At 36.6% G+C, this 16556-nt stretch overlaps 1 protein-coding gene across 1 annotated transcript in view; it reads right to left on the bottom strand.

Moving 5' to 3' along the window:
* LAMA2 (laminin, alpha 2) overlaps positions 1–16556 on the bottom strand; it is a 290790-nt gene that overhangs the window by 44426 nt on the left and 229808 nt on the right. Inside the window, exons 42-47 of the mRNA XM_009880193.1 lie at positions 11501–11617; positions 7937–8119; positions 6288–6293; positions 5051–5205; positions 3304–3447; positions 2272–2405 (exon numbers count right to left, since the gene is read on the bottom strand). Coding sequence (XP_009878495.1) covers positions 2272–2405; positions 3304–3447; positions 5051–5205; positions 6288–6293; positions 7937–8119; positions 11501–11617 — 739 coding nt within the window. The remainder of the gene's footprint in view (positions 1–2271; positions 2406–3303; positions 3448–5050; positions 5206–6287; positions 6294–7936; positions 8120–11500; positions 11618–16556) is intronic.

Genomic DNA, 16556 nt, shown 5'->3' with positions numbered 1-16556 from the left:
CCAATAAGATTTTCCTCTGTAAGCAGGTAAGTAACTCTGTGACATTTGTCAAATTCCTGTACCATCAAAGTATAGGAAATTCCTGTAGGAATTCCTACAGGAATAAACAAATTTTACTTCAATGCCATAAAAATAAACTAAAATATTTCCATTATAATATCTGCATATACACTAAAATGCGAAGTATTAGTATGGTTTAAATAAAAAGGTGATGAAAATGAAAAGCAGCCCTGGAAAACAGATGCAGTAATTATCAATTTTGTCTTAACACTGTGGAAATTTTGGCACAGACATTAACTGAACTGAACATCTCTGATCATTATTCAACAGTCAGCTTTTTCGTATTTCGATTTCATTCATTATGCTGAGTGACCTTGAAAATTTCACCACCTCTGTGCCGCCACCATGTCCTCTTTTTAAGGCCCTTTGGGATCCTTGGTTAAGAACTATCAACCTTTAATCCTACCATACCATTATTATTGTGTGTCAATACCTGTCACTACTGAAATCTATGGCAAAATTCAGCAAGGGCAGAATTTCATCTCATGTCACCATTCTAAGTAGATGCCCTGTTCCAGCTGTTCAGGCAGCTCTGCCAGGTTGCTGAAAAGTCTGTGGCTGGAACTGAGCAGAAATTTGGAAAAAAAAAAGGTGAGGGAACGAAATGAGTAAAACTCTCCAACAGCTTAAGAAGGGAGTCAGAGGAGAGTTATCAAGTGGACTAAAACGTTCAAAGTTGAAGAATCTTCAGCAGGGTATGTGATTCGTGAAGTCTGCCTTAAGAATGCAGAATCAGTCTCAAGCTCTTCATCTTAATCCCACAAATCCAACTAATGTCTCTGCAATGTAATTCTCCTAAACACTGCTCTGTACTTCAGATTTGTGCAGCTGTAATTGTTCTAAAGTGCTGATCCAGCTGTTTGTTCAAAACTAATGGCAAGCACACCCTATATATCCAGAACAACCAACTTAATAGGCAATGTGCTTTTGTAAGATGTGTGAATTTTTATACCATGTCCTGGCTCCATATTCTGCTGAAGCAGCTTTATTGTAAATGAAAGTCTGGCATTACTGTTTCACAAAGCTATTTTAGTATGCATAATATGAACTGGTGAAGACTTCCACAATTCGTATTGCACCCCACTTCGTATTTTCCTAGCAATAAGGTTTCATTAAGGCAGCTTCTGGAAACGGTGCCGTAATGTTATTTAATTCTCTGCTCTGAATGGCTGATTTCGGTGATTTCACTACATTATTTAAACTGGATGCCATTTCCTCCTCTGAGAGCTATGGATGTAACCAGAATTAGAGTGCTTTGTTTTCTTTCTTCTTCTTTCTCTCATTTTCTGACTATATTATCGGTTCCACGTTTAATACTATGTGAAATTAACTGTAATGACGCAGGAGTAATTACTCAGCTTCTTATCAAATTGCAATATAGATGATGTTATCTAAATTACTAAGATCTGTTCAAAAGTAGAAGGTAAATGATATAAAGTTACATAATCCTTATGCTGTAATTACTACACCAAATGTCATGCTTTTGCTATTTGAATGGAAAATATAAGCTTCAACTAAAACCCATGAAATTTGAATATTAAAGTATCTATACTTCTAAAGTTCAAAAGCATTCAACAGGTGATCTCAAATGACAAAGAACTGTCCGGAATATTTCATCCTTGAGTTTTCATAAACTGTATTTTTTAAAATACCTCCAGTTTGAAGAGACATTCTTCCTATGGAAATGGCATTTTGAGTAAGAATCAAGATACTGGTGTATAATAGACCATTTATTTGCAGTATTGTATCAAGACCGGAATTTCAGAAAAGCTGCTCCTCTTTGAAATTCAGGAGAAAAGAATAGTAGTTATCTGTTTGAGTTCCAAAACCAGTAACAGATTTTAAAAGGAGGCTAGTTGAAGAAGAGAATTGATTAAGTGATAGATAAACAGAGGGAATATAAGTAGTCATAGATTGTTGATGCTAGAGGGGAAGTATGTGATGAAAATAAATTCTTGACACAGAACAATTCACATTTCAATAGTAATTGAAACACTTTTGGTACGATTGGTTCAAAAGCTTTCATTAAACCAGACTGGAATTTCTTATAACATCATCTTTTAAAATAAAATTGATGTTTCAAATGTAGCAAACATTTCGATTTACACCTGAGGTATGACAACTTGAGGACAGTGGATTAGAAGGAGAACTTGTTAAATTTAGCCATTTTTTCTTTAGGAACCAAATCTTGGAAGTAAAATATATACTTGCCTAGAGGCTTCAATCCGGTACCAAAACCCATCATCAATGGTCAGATCTGGATACTCTACACGTCCAACACCAGATCCCACATCCCACAGGAAGCTCACCTTGCCTTTGCGCATCTCTATGGCCAAGAAGTCAGTCTATGTGGAAAATATGAAAATAGAAGCAATCTCATACCCTCATTAAAGGAAATTTTCTACAACTCTTCAGATTTCAGAAGGTCTAATGAGGCATCAGAAACCCATATATAGTCAGTAAAGTATGAACACTAATTCTCAAAGCGATGTAAAACAAAATTCTCTTTTTCCTGCTTTCCTTGGTTCAAACAAGGAATCTTAAGCTAAAGATGGCAAATGACTTCTGCAGTAAATGCCTGCTAAACTTACAGAAATGTTAATATTGTAGCCATCAAGAGAAGGATTTAACTCAGAGTAATGTTTGTAGAACATCCATTGGATGGCAGAAAGATGCCAGGATTCTAGGCTAATGCATGATGCCACCTAGCCTCTTCATTTTGTATTAAGTAAATAAAATATATAGTTCAAAATGTTAGAAATAGAAAACTTTTCCCATTTACTGAATTGTTATTGATTATTCTAGAAGTCTGTCTGCTATAGGGCTCATGGGAAACTGAATAATTCATCATAATTATGCTTGAAACTGTAGTCTTGACTTAGAATTACAATAAATAGGAGCTTTGACAGAAGGAAGATGATTAGCTACTTCATTCCCAAAGGAAAACCCACAACCAACCCCAAAATTACCCTGGTTGCACTGTGAATTTTAAAGCTCTAATGTAGTCCATGTACAAGTACATTTCATATCTAGTTAAAATTAAAAAAATATTTTTAAAAATTACTGGCCATATTTTAGAAGTCCCTATATTAATACCAAAGATAGTAAATGTCTAGATTATCTTATGCCCTTTATTAATGCTCTGAAGCCTCTAGGAGGAAATAAAAGCCTTTTTCATCTGTATTTGTCAGTAGCCTGATTTGATCGAGCAACTCTGATATGAAAAGCAGGAGACAGACTTACAAACTTGGCACTTCCAAGGTAAAAAAGCAGATTGTCAGCAACTACAGTCTTCACATTGACAATGACGGTGTTGTATGTTCCCTTCTTTATTTCTGGTCTATATGTGCGAATACAATTGCCTCCAGAGGACACGGACACTTTGATCTTCAAAAAAAGCACAGCAGAAGGAATTCAGTTTACTATTCATTATTCCAGCAATAATGTTAGATGGTTCCAAATAATTATAAGAATATTATACTTTTTTTTCTTCCTTCCCATTTCTGTGTTACATGTTGTGTTACAAGGAGTTGCTTGGATATGCACAGCAGGTAGAAATGGAATTTTCTTTCTGGGATTGTCTATTAAAATAAAATAAAACTCTTTCTGGCATTCACATTTGAAAGGATGAATTGTATGGATTAAAAATAACCAGAAGATATACTGGTCTAATGCAAGCAGCAGTGGAATTCTAGCAGTAAAGATAGTCTACAAGTAGAATGTGCAGCCAGGAAAATAAGCAGCGCTCCTGAAGGGATCACAGCACATTGCGATCGGGTAGACAGGATGATCTATTTTTTTCCTTGTAATATCTTTGATTATGCCAGTTTAAGACACCTTTTAACAATTATTTTTAAACCAACAGCTGTGTCTGCCACTGCTTTTACATAGCCCCTAATGGAGTTGGTATTCATAACTACGTTTCATTTTCGCAGCTGAGTGACATGCATTTGGATACGTGTGCTAGTTTCCTCAGGCTCTGAGCACAGATAAAAACAGTAGACTGTTTGCTTTCATAATGCCAGCATAGACATAATGACAGTACAATGGTATTTCAATTCCAGCTAGACATGTTTATGTATTAGAGTAGATATACATAATGGTATCACCTTATGCTTAGGGCAAACTTTGTCAAAAAGGAGATCCATTATATGACCAAACTCACAATTTCCCTATCTCAGAGATGCTGAGCAGTTAAGTACTTCAAAGCCTTCAGACAGAAGATGAATGTAACAAAACCATATCATTACTGTAGCCTGTCTTTGTATCATGGACAAATTTCAGCAAGTATACAGAATACACTTCTCTCCCAGGATCCTATTAATCTGTAGATTTTATTTTCAACCATTTTTTGGGAAATTTTCATAAGTACCATCTTCAAGAATTTTTTTCCTTTGCTACATTAGATCACCAGCTGAATAACATTAGTATTAACCAACTGATCCTCAAGTTTAGAATATTACAGAGTCAGAGAGATGGACTCCAAACTCATTAAATGGATTAGAAATACATTCTTAACTCAAGTTCAAGTCTTTAGAACTGCTACTGGGCAAAGAAAGTCAAGAATATGGGAAAAGCAAATACACTCAGCAATTTCAGTGAGTTTGAGATGGAGTCATTCTCAGGTAACATAAGTTCTATGAAATGAAATCAGGGGGTTAATATCAGAGCTGAGACAAAACAAATACATTTTCATGTATGTGACTTCTGCTGTACTATCATCCACAATACTTCTTAAATAATAACCTTTCTAGATACATTCCTACAGATGTTATCCATTTAACAAGGGCATGTTTTAAATGTAGAAACAAGACACGGAGTGAAAATCATCAGAATATTCTCTTTTCATCTGAGAAATTATACTCCATTACTTGCTCTCTTTACACATTTACAATTAGAAAGGATTCGCCCTGTGGAAAAGAAATAGAAAAGCAGAAAATAAAATCCCATCAATACTCAAAAGGTCATCTTACTGAGAAAGAGGGCTTACCGAATTGGCTTGCTTCCGAGCTTGGTTTATCAGCTCTTTTATCTGAGAAATGTTTTTCCCTAAGTTATCCTGAAGTTCTTTGATTGGCTTGATTTTATCTAGCAGGCGATCTGCTTCCTTTTCTAGAGTTTTAATACTGGAATCTGCATCAGCAACTTCATAAGAAAGAACACAGCAGAGTTTTAGAGACATGTCAGAGAGTAATTATACATTGCAATAATAAAATCCAAGAAAAATCTGCATACACAATATTAAGGCGATTGTATATGCTACTATGAGGTACACACAGACCAGGAAGCAATCTGAACAAGATAACATAAGAATATTTAGAATCAAGTTAAAGTAGCAATAGTAGCAAATGCAGGTGTTAAAGCAGGATTTTGAAGCAGTAACTATGCTCCAGGTCAGGACGATACTAATGGAGAACATTTCTCTTAGCAAAATACACTATGAATTAAATGTTTATTTTCTTTTTTTTTTAAACTCAAATTTTGAAGAAAAATGCTAGAGTAATGAAAACTAGTTAGTTTCCATTAGTAATTTCTGAAACAAGGTTAGAATTAACTGAAGTTAATTCTTGAATTAACTATAATGGCCACCACTAGTAAAAGGCTTTATTCTGGCCACAAGTATAAAATTCTGTATGTGTACTGAAAGCATATTAAAAAACAGTGGCAGTAAATTGCAAATATCTTCTCTTTTTCAGGTTAACTTAATGATTTGATAAGGATATTTTTTCTGTCTTTTTCTTTAAGCTTCAAATTACTTTTTTGCCTCTCAACATACAACCAGTGAACAATGCCCTCTCTTTGACCATTCATAAGCAGATCTAAGGATTGCACACTTGGCTAGCATGAAGGTATGGGTTTGTGTGGATGACACTGAAAGGAACAAACCTGCATTTACCAGCAGAATGTATATTTAATAATAATAATAATAATAATAATAATAATAATAATAATAATAATAATAATGCTTAGATAAAGCTGAAAGTCTGCATATCTAGCTTTTGAGTAGTCACTCAGGCACTGATACCAAACCTTCAAGATGCTTCTTAAGTTTCCACATATGTGAAACTAGTTATCAAGTTGCTTTATCTCAGAACCCTTCAAAAAATAACTATTTAACTATTTCAATGAATGTGAAATGTAGAGCACCATGCAGAAGCTTTGGTGGTAAGCAGTGAATCATCATGGAAAATGCACAATAAAAGCAGCAAGAAAGACAATGTACGTACTGATTTCTGTAGGCAAGATATGGAGACAAAGAAAAGAGAAAAAACAGAAGATAATATAAGAAAATGTTTTGAAGATCTAAACAGAAACGTAAAGTAAATTAAGTCAGGATTAGTCTAGAAAAAATGTATTATTACCTTTTACATATTGCACATCTACATAATGAGAATTCAGAGCCTGAATTTTGACACACAAGAGAGGTGATGCCTACTTTAGCATGTAGTCGTGAGCACCAACATACTCACTATAGACATTTGGAGTGATTTACTCTACATTTACTTTAATCTCGTTCTGTAATCTGAGTATCCATTAGCAGTTGGAGAGTGGTAAAAGTGTACTTAGGGCGAACATCTTCCAGTTAAGCTTTATCTGACATGAAAGAATTTGCAAGTGTTAGGACCACTCCTCAACGTGAATCAAATAATGGTGACTGGGGACAATCAAGAGATCGATTTTTAAATTATTGCTCCTAATCTCAACTAAAATTTTAATGTACACACAGTCTTAGAATGCTTGGGCTGGGACAGATGACCTAGTCTAGATCCAGCAGTGCCAAGAAATTGTTGCTTTTCAGCCACTTCTCAGTTGCTTATCACTACACTGCCAGAGGTCATTGTTACCGCATAGATCTGCTTGTTCCATAACTCAACCTAGATTAACCCCACTATTTCAATCAATAACTACTTTTCATATTGTCCAAGCTAGTATGGATCGGTCTGCCTGATGGGGATTATTCCTTGGGCTCACACATGTAACTCTGTTGATGAGGGATCAGGAACTTGCAACAGGCAGGGAGTGACAAACGGGCATTGGGATTAACTTCTTTTGCTGGTACAGGTACAGTTTGAAGAGGATATTTGTCCATAGAATGAGAATGACAGCCTCCTAAACTGGATGTTTGTAGGTGCCCAGCTTCATCAAGCTGACAACAATGTGGGGAGCCCAGGTCAGCTAAGAAATTAGTCCTTCAGTAATTTTGTAAAGACACTGTTTTTGTGGTCAGCCCTGGCTGTATACACTTATATGGTATTTTCCAGTAATCTACCATAAAATGTGTTGCAATTTAGAATTCAATCTCATCCATAATAACCAAAATGAAAATGCTAAAGCAATTGTCACATTTGATAACAGAATTCACTGCCAAAAAAAACCCAACCATGCAAAAACCCCTTCCCAGAATCTCCTTTATCTCCTTTTTCTCTCTCTTAAGTGTCTTCACGGTTCTATCAAAATAGTAATGTATATGAAAGAAGTCATGCATTTCTCCCAGAACTGATTATCTGACTGACTGAAGACAGAGTTAGTGTGTGGAATTTTGCTTTAATCAAGGGGTGAATTGCCAGCCAGAATCTTTGATTATTCACCTCCTAAATACTTTACAAAGTAGTCTGCAGAACAAATCTATCCACTACATGTTCATCCTGCTGACATTACCTTTTTTTCCAACTACTAGCAGCAGTCCTTAAGATTTAAAATTCTTTTTATATATAAAGTGCAGAAAATAGAAGTGATAGAGATTCCTTTTATCCCAGCATACTGTAGTAATGCCAGGTGAGTGAAATTCTGGAGTGTCTCTGTTTCATTTTGAGATGTGAAGTGAAAACCACGAACTGAAAGAAACCACCACCAAATAACCCAAAAAAGATCTTACTGTTCTTCATAGGATCCTTCACAACAGCATTTGTTTTTGCCACGTCATCTGCAAGTTTACTGTAGTTGTTTCTCAAGCCCAGGAGATTCTGGTTGAGGTCTTTAATCTGGGCCAGGACATCATTTGCAGTATCATTGGCTTGTCTTGCTTTGTCTTTGGCTGCCTGAACCTTTATAGCTGTATCTGTAGGTAGAAAAGGATAATGAAATGGTTGCCTAGAGTACAGAATTTTCCTTCACACATCTTAAGAATAAAGTTGGGTCAAAATTCTACCATCTTAAATTGTGTTGTGTAGTTCTTTGGGAGCTCCTACTTCACATGTAGTAAGACATTAGTAGTTGTAAGTGTGGATTGCAGAATCTGGCCCTTTATGTCCTTTTTGAGACATCAAATGCACCTGAAGAAGAGAAAATGCTCCGGCCTCATTTGTATGTAAAGGACAAACAATTTTTATTAGGCAAATTTTTGTGCAATTTTGTTGTTGCTGTTGACTCACTGGTTAACCTCTGACCAAGTGTCAGATATACTATTTGATACTTATACTAGAAATAGTACTTTCAATGTTGTGATGTACAGAGTACAGGAATCTAACTTCATGTGTTTCAGCTGAAATTGTGACAAATAATCTTGTGAATCAGGAGACCAAGGGTTCACTGACTGAGTTAATCTCATGCTTGGTGACCTTGAGCAAAACAATTAGTCTAATGCTGCCCCACCTGCAAAATGGAAATGAATGTTCTATCTTTGGGGTGAAAATATTCAAGTCTGGAATGTTTTTTTTCTGCTATTGATTAATAATAAAACAGACAGGTAGGTATTCAACTAGGTATTTCTTCAAATCTTGTGTTCGTAAATCAGATTGCTTTAAAACTTATCATGCAGCTGTTGAGCAGCTCAGGTGCTGTTGCCAGACTGGGATTATATCACATGATGAGCCAGCAGCACAGGTTGTGCTGGGTAAGGGAGCTGCCAAATTTTCTGAATTCCCACAAATGGGAGGAAGTGAGCAACACAAAATGTTGCGGTGGACACGCTAGCCTGCAAGGGAATCCTCGTGACCTCCCACTCTACCATCACACCACAGTGGAGTCGTGAGACCCACAGGAACATGCTTTGCCACCTGCCTCCCGTGAAACTGTTCTTGGAGTCGCTTTCCCCTTGTGTTCTCCAGGGTATCCTCATGTCCCTTAGTCATATGAGAATTTTGGAGTGCAGCTCAGAAGTTTGGACATCTATGAAACAACCATGTAGAGATAGTGCCACTTGTTATACTGACTGGGGCTTCCTGTGGTAGTCCATGAAGTTAACAGACTGCATTGCAGTACTCGGGAAGGCATGCGACATTGTGATTTCTTAATTTCTGACTAAGAGACAGTTGGCAAGAGTTAGTTTATACCAACATTTGCTTGAAGCGAAGTTGACAATCCTGATTCTATGAATGCGTGAAGACATGAAATAGGGACATTTTCTCCATTTCAAGGGATCAACAGCATATGTTTCCAAATGGTCTCCTAGGTAGGTTCTTCTGTGGAACATCTGATGCAATGAAGCTTGTGGCCCGGGGAGCACATGATGGTTCCTAAGGCCATACAGAATTGGTGGGTTTGTCCTGCACACTGGAGAGTTACACGATCCTTTTTAATTTCTCGAGTAAAGTATTATACCTGTACTCCAAACAACTCCACCCTTATTTCTGAAGTTTTGGCTCTGAAAAGCCCCCAAGATGCAATAGCACCTTGAAAATACAACTGAACCTTTAATAAACTATTATCATCATCAGTACTGACAAGTGAAAGAACAGAGAGCGCTGATTGCCTTTTTTCACTCCTCCTTTTCATCATATCTAAGTATCTCTTTTTGAGGCCATTATTAGAGGTCATGCACCTTTCCGGCAGAGTGAAAGTTGGAGTTACTCTGTTACTTCCCTCTATTGGTCACACAAATTACATTTATTTTCAGCCATGCTTTAAATCATGCAATCCCTGGACATATAGGTCCTTGTCCTAAGGTGATCTACCCGTCTAGCCCATTTGAATCTTTCTGCTTTATTTGGCTATTAGTATAGCATGGACACAAGAATTATTAGTTTAAACTGCTCTCTGCTCTCTTGAATCCTTGAAGAACAAGATATATGACAGGGTCATTTCATCTCCCATAGGCATTGGTTGTTTCCGTGTTGGACAACTAATTTACTGCATTTTCTTATCTATGCCATTTATTTGCTCTGAATTTCATTCTTAATACACATCCACTTGTTTTTACGAGTGTCCTTGTCCCAAGAGCGAGCACCCTGTAACTCTAACCTGACAAGAGTTTATTACATTGCTAATGGTTGCATATTTCATATTTCTTTTACTTGTTTCATATTTAGTATTCTGTGTCCTAAGGTCAACTGGTCTTAGAGGTCCATTTTCTTTGACTGAGACATCTATCTGTGCACAAGAAGAGAAACAGTCATGTCAATGCCTGTGGCCAAAACCCGGGAAGTGGCAAAAGATGAGCCTGACATACTAAAACAAATTTTTGTGAATGCCTGATTTCAAGGATCACTAAATCTCAAACAAAACTTTTCAGTTATCTGGAATCTTACAGCCACAAAAGTGTTCAAGATGAATAGTAAATTGTTTTTCATGCCAAGTTTTTACTTGCAGTCTGAACATTCTAGACCATCACAAATCAGACAGAGTATAGATTTTCTTTAGAGGCTTCTCTTAAGGCGTATCTCCAGTTTATAAAGTGCTCCTTGGAGAGAAAAGTCATAGCAAATTACATTGATAAAAAACTTTTTATTTTCCAAAACAAACATTCAGTTTATCACTGTCCATTATAATGAAACTACTTTGTAGCTTCCTGTCTCTCGCTATCACAACACAAAGTAGCTAACCTCCCAGGACTTCGGGATTTTAATGAGTATTACAGATATTTTTTTTAAAATTTTTTTTTGGCTATATAGAATTACGAATGGCCGTAGCACTTCAGAGTTCATTAAGGAAAGCCTGTTCCATTCTAAGCAATTTACAGTCTAAAAATGATATACAACACCAAAAATAACTGGATATATAACTGCATACTGGATATATAACTGCATACTGGATAATAACTGCATAAATCAATGGGAGTCTGGTAGAAAGGTAAGACAAAACCCAGCAAATTTCATACTGCCTTTTCTGTAAAGTCAGTAATTCTTGGCTTAAATTATACCTGTTAAATTATAATGGTTCATTAAACAGTAGTTTCATTAAAAGACTTTTCACATTTAAAGAAAAGACTACTTGTCTCAGATTGTATCATAATTTCTGATACCATAATTCTTTTCTTTCTGAAACCTTTTGCAAATTGCAGAAATGTGATACCTTTCACTGTGCCAAAATACAAACGGAAACCACATATCTGTTTTCAGTTCAGCTCTCTCATATTGCTCATCTTGGTCTTACTACAGCGGCCAATGGTCAAAGTGGACACCACGTGGACACAGGCAAAGATTAATCAAACAGATGTTAAGTAACTGAAAATTAAATAAAAGAGCAGGGATAAGTCAAGTGTTGCAGCACTTTTCCAGCTTACCGTTAGGAATGGCTGACAGCTTTCCTAAGGTTTCATTCAAAGTTCTCAGGAGAATGGAATTCTTCTCATCAGCATCTTTCAGCCTGTTTTGCATGCTGTCCAGGTCATTCCTCTTTTCTATAAAAAGTGCACATAGAACAGAAGCTTTAACTCTTTGCTTTGTCCTTTCTTTGCACAGAATTTAAAATTCATAATAATGAGCAAGCCATTTATCATTAAGATACTGTATTGTGTAAATAAGGAAGTCCAGTAAAACTGGTTGTAGTGTTCACTGATAATCTTCTGTTTCTTTAAGTTCCCTACTTCCATGGGAAGCATCTAAATGCTTGGGTTTCTTGTACTGTTGTATATTTATCAAGGGTTTTCCTAAGGTGCACAGAGGAAAGAGACAAATGACAACCACAGATTATGTGATTTATGCAAATTCACACAATGACCCACTGATAGATTCAACAAGTGCAATATTTAGTCATAGCTTTGATTCCTAGATTAAGCTATTACTGACATTTTCTTCTTAAAGGGGGTTGGGATGAATTACTTGAACATAGCGGGAAAGAGGCAAGATTGATTAGGTCAGTTTACTGTTGCAATTAGACTAGCCAGAGCCCATTTCTCTTGGATTTTCTCAAAGATAACAAATGTTGACATAACATTTGAGGAAAACACATGAGATCACCATAGCACTGATCATCAATATGAGGAGAATACACTAACAACAGGTTATTATGAAATAAACTTACTAAATTTGGCAGGAAAAAGCCCACCTAGTAAATAAAACTCAAAGCTAAGAATTTGTCAAATTCGAAGAACTAGTACAAATCAAAGGCACAGGTGTGTCATCTTTGGTACGTTACAGATGAAATGAAAGTTATCCCTTACAGGTAAGTTCCTATTCTTCAGCAGTTACTTTGAATAAAAATCATGGAGTTTTTTGGAACAGTATCCAACATAGCAATGATTTCTCAAACTCTCAAAAGCGAGATTCCACCTAAGCTTTATGGTTATTTAAACAGACATTATTTCAAAATTTAGAAGTAAAGTTTGGCACAGAAAATGGTAGCTAATGCTTAAATTACTATCTTTGGGGGCATTTTTCATCATTTCTTCATATCAATATGGAACTCTTTAGAACAGATAGCTGGTAATTCCTTACCTTAAAGGCGTGCCCTACTGGGAAACTAATTCAACATCACTGTGCTTGACAGCAGGAAGAGGAGAATAATTTGTAGAAAAGGAGTTCAGGATATAAAGTAAGACTGTGACCTTCAGATATGTGACAAGTGATTGAAAATAAACACCTAGTTTTTGGATACTTATACAAGTAGGTACTGGGATAGGAAAACATACTGAACATGAGGTTTCTCAGTGAATTACAGTCACATACTTGTCAAAACCAGAAAGCATCTCTTTTTATTAAGGGACAATAATTAGATCTATCATCGGAACTCCAGCATCTCCAACAGCATTAGGGCTGTAACCCTTTTGTGAGAGAATAAGCAGACTACTAGATTAAAATGAGGGACCATGGTTCACGTTCCACAAATTCTAAAAAAGTAAGGTGTCTTAAAACTAGTTGTACAAGAATCAATTTGTAAAGAGAAAAATCCAACAAAATGTATATTAACTACAAGAAATCATTAACTAATTTTTCCAAGATTATAGCAAGGCTGAAATAGCGGATGGAATTTAAATGAGAATCATACTTTTGTTGTTATACCCTTTGAAATGTCATTCAGGAATAAATCTGTTTGCTTTATTTAAATTAGAGCAGCACACAGGACTGCAGGTGTGCCTGGAAGTAAGCCTTCATTCCTGCAGAATGTCCTGCAGAGGAAGAGGACATTTGTGTCAACTGTAAGAGGCACAGTTAACACTAGAGTAAAGTTGTGAAGAATCATATAAATTATAAGATCAGACTTCTCAAAAACACCTTTATTTTTAAATGACAGGTTTTGTCTCCAGTGCTGAATGAGACTACTGGTAATACGATGTTGTTAAACCAGGATGAACTCATGAGATTCTGGTCTTAAATGCTCTGAGACTTCATTGGAATTCATTTCTTGTTAAGTAATAATACTGACAAAACTGTTTTAATTTCCTCCATTTAATTCTGAAATTACGGTCTGCCTGATATTTCCTTGGTGTCTCTGGTGCCTTTTGGGAAGTCAGTGTTTATAAAGTGTATTAATATTTCGGAGATATTTGATTCGTTTCCCGTGGTGTACTAACTTTGTTGCATGCTCTTAAATTATCTCTTTTTCTTCCCTTTACTCTGCCAGATCCAACATTATGCTAATTATCCCCCAGTTATATTTCTGAAGAGTCATGTTTCCAGGCTTCTGTTTTCAGCTTTGTCGCCATAGCAGCAAACTGATTTTTATGGATTTTAATAAGGGAAGTTTCCCTAGAACTCCTAAAATTGAATACTGAGACTCCACCTGTTTAATACTTTTTTCTTTTCATTCCTCAAATATATTTTAACTGTGTGTTTAAAAATATTACAATAATAAAGCCATAAATAAGTGCCCTGAGGGAGGCTCTTATATAAAGAGATGTAAGGACATACTAAGGCTCATGTCAGCTTTTCAAGAAAATTGTTCAGTTTGCACAGTGATATTAACATGAAATTATATTCTGAAGTAAGTTCCCATACTGTAATCCAGATGGCCTTTTCACTGAGTACCAAGCTAATTTTGTGTATGAATCATGAACTGAACTAACTTCGTTTCAGCTTTTCCCCATCCTTTAATTATTAGCATTTATGAAAAATGCTGGAGCTGAGTTGCGCAACTCAAAGAATTGCGGTCAATGGCTCAATGTCCAAGTGGTGACCAGTGGTGAGTGGTGTTCCTCAGGGGTCGGTATTGGGACCAGTGCTGTTTAACAGCTTTGTTGGTGACATGGACAGGGGGATTGAGTGCACCCTCAGCAAGTTTGCTGATGATACCAAGCTTTGTAGAGCAGTCGATATGCTAGAGGGAAGGGATGCCATCCAGAGGGACTTGGACAAACTTTAGAGGTCGGCCCGTGTGAACCTCACGAAGTTCAACAAGGCCAAGTGCAAGGTCCTGCATGGGGGTTGGGGCAATCGCAAGCACAAATACAGGCTGGGCAGGGAATGGATTGAGAGCAGCCCTGAGGAGAAGGACTTGGCGGTGCTGATTGATGAGAAGCTCAACATGAGCCGCCAATGTGTGGTTGCAGCCCAGGAAGCCAACTGTATCATGGGCTGCATCAAAAAAAGCATGGCCAGCAGGTTGAGGGAGGTGATTCTGCCCCTCTACCCTGCTCTCATGATCTTTAAGGTCCATTCCAACCTAAACCATTCTATGATTCTATGATTTGAAAGCCTGAGATCGTCCAGTTAATCACAGTGGCTAGACAAAATACAGGCAGCTACAAAGTTTTTCCAAACTATATAGCTTATCTGACTTGGAAGAGGTTAGCGGGTCTACACTGAAAGATGCCAGGCACTGTCAATTCACATTAAAGTATAGGTTAAGGAGTATCCTGAGAAATTTTTCTCAGTGCTGTTTACACTTGATTAGCTCTGCACAGGGATGGCATAGTACGACAATCAGTGTACTGTTTATTGTTCAAATCAATGAATCTATTAATGCAACACTGAAACTAAACCCTAAAGAGTAAGCAGGACCCTGAAGGACTTTGCAGGTATGTGCCTTTAGGTTTTCTGGCTTGGTTAACCCAAACAAAGATTTTCAATCTGTTAATATTTCCATTGTTAAGCACAGCATTACAGAATAAAGCATCATCCTTTTTTCCTCTAAGTGAATAAACTGATATAAGTCAAATGAAAATAATAATAATAAAAAATCCCTACACTCATACATTTCATTAAGAACTCACTAAGAACTTACCATTTATATGCAATGATTTATTTTTACAGGAGCTTACTATTATTTCCAAGTGTCTGCAGATCACATACATACGTGGCCCTGGTTAATTACTGATGACGTGCCACCATTGCAATGCCAGTGAAAACAGATGTCTTCTGATAGTATGACCAAATACAGTTTTCCATGTGAAACTGTCCAAGAAGATATCATATAGCTATGCTACCCAATGCATATCCCCAAAAAGCAGAAAAAAAAGGTGGAAATCTATCAAGGAGGAACATATGCAGCTGGTTTTATTGACTGGATACTGCACAAATGAACTGGCAGTTACACACATCTCTTTCTGTTATCTTTGTTTTCCTTCTTCCAAATAGCATTCTTGCTTCCCATAGTCTCATCCTTTAAAGAAGAAGATGGGTCATAAGCTAAATTTTTTTCCCTAAAACAGGCAAGACTTAGAAACTGGCATTAGGAACAATCAGGGGAAAGAGATATAACTAGAGAAATGCAGCTAATGATGGTTGACTTTTAAAAAAGACTACTTTCATCACCGACTGCAGTTTTTGTATGGATATTACGGTGGTCATCAAACTAATGCAATAATTTGCTGAAAGCAATATGCCAGGTCAGCAAAAATACAAAGCAGAGTAGGATACATAAACAAGGGATTTAGCTGTGCTTATCTTCTGGAAAATGTTTTAGCTAAAAATATTCATGTGTTGTCAGACAAGACAAGTCACGCTCAACTTGTCAATTCTTAAGCAAAAGAAATGACACAAGCTGAATTTCAGTAGCCACCTGACAGCAGTCTCCAGCTGAAGAGGAGTTTATACATCTTATTTTCGCTTTTCATTGATCAGTTTTGACAAAGTCTGTATATAGTCTCAAATCTGCACTGGGGCAAGTATATTTTTAAAACAGTGAATTCAAAATTAAAAGGAAGAAAAATTGCTCCTGGCAAACTGAAAATCCCTCAAGGCACAGACAGAATGAAGCTGGCAGGCAGCAGCCATTCACTCATTTGTAGCCAAAATTTCAAAACTCCTTCTTAGCCCGAGCACTACATACAGATTTTGCTTCTCCCACCAGGATTATTCCTTCTAACTCCTAGCCCCATGGAGAGAGAAATGACTAAATCTCCATTTTAATAGCTTCTGTCAGAAGCTTTGCTTTGTAAGGACTGTTTCAGCAGTTTTTAG

This window comes from Charadrius vociferus, unplaced genomic scaffold, assembly GCF_000708025.1.
Source record: "Charadrius vociferus isolate BGI_N301 unplaced genomic scaffold, ASM70802v2 scaffold82, whole genome shotgun sequence".
In the NCBI taxonomy this organism is placed as follows: Eukaryota; Metazoa; Chordata; class Aves; order Charadriiformes; family Charadriidae; genus Charadrius; species Charadrius vociferus.
The sequence above is the reverse complement of the archived record's forward strand: the minus strand, read 5'-3'. Positions and strand labels throughout refer to the sequence as shown.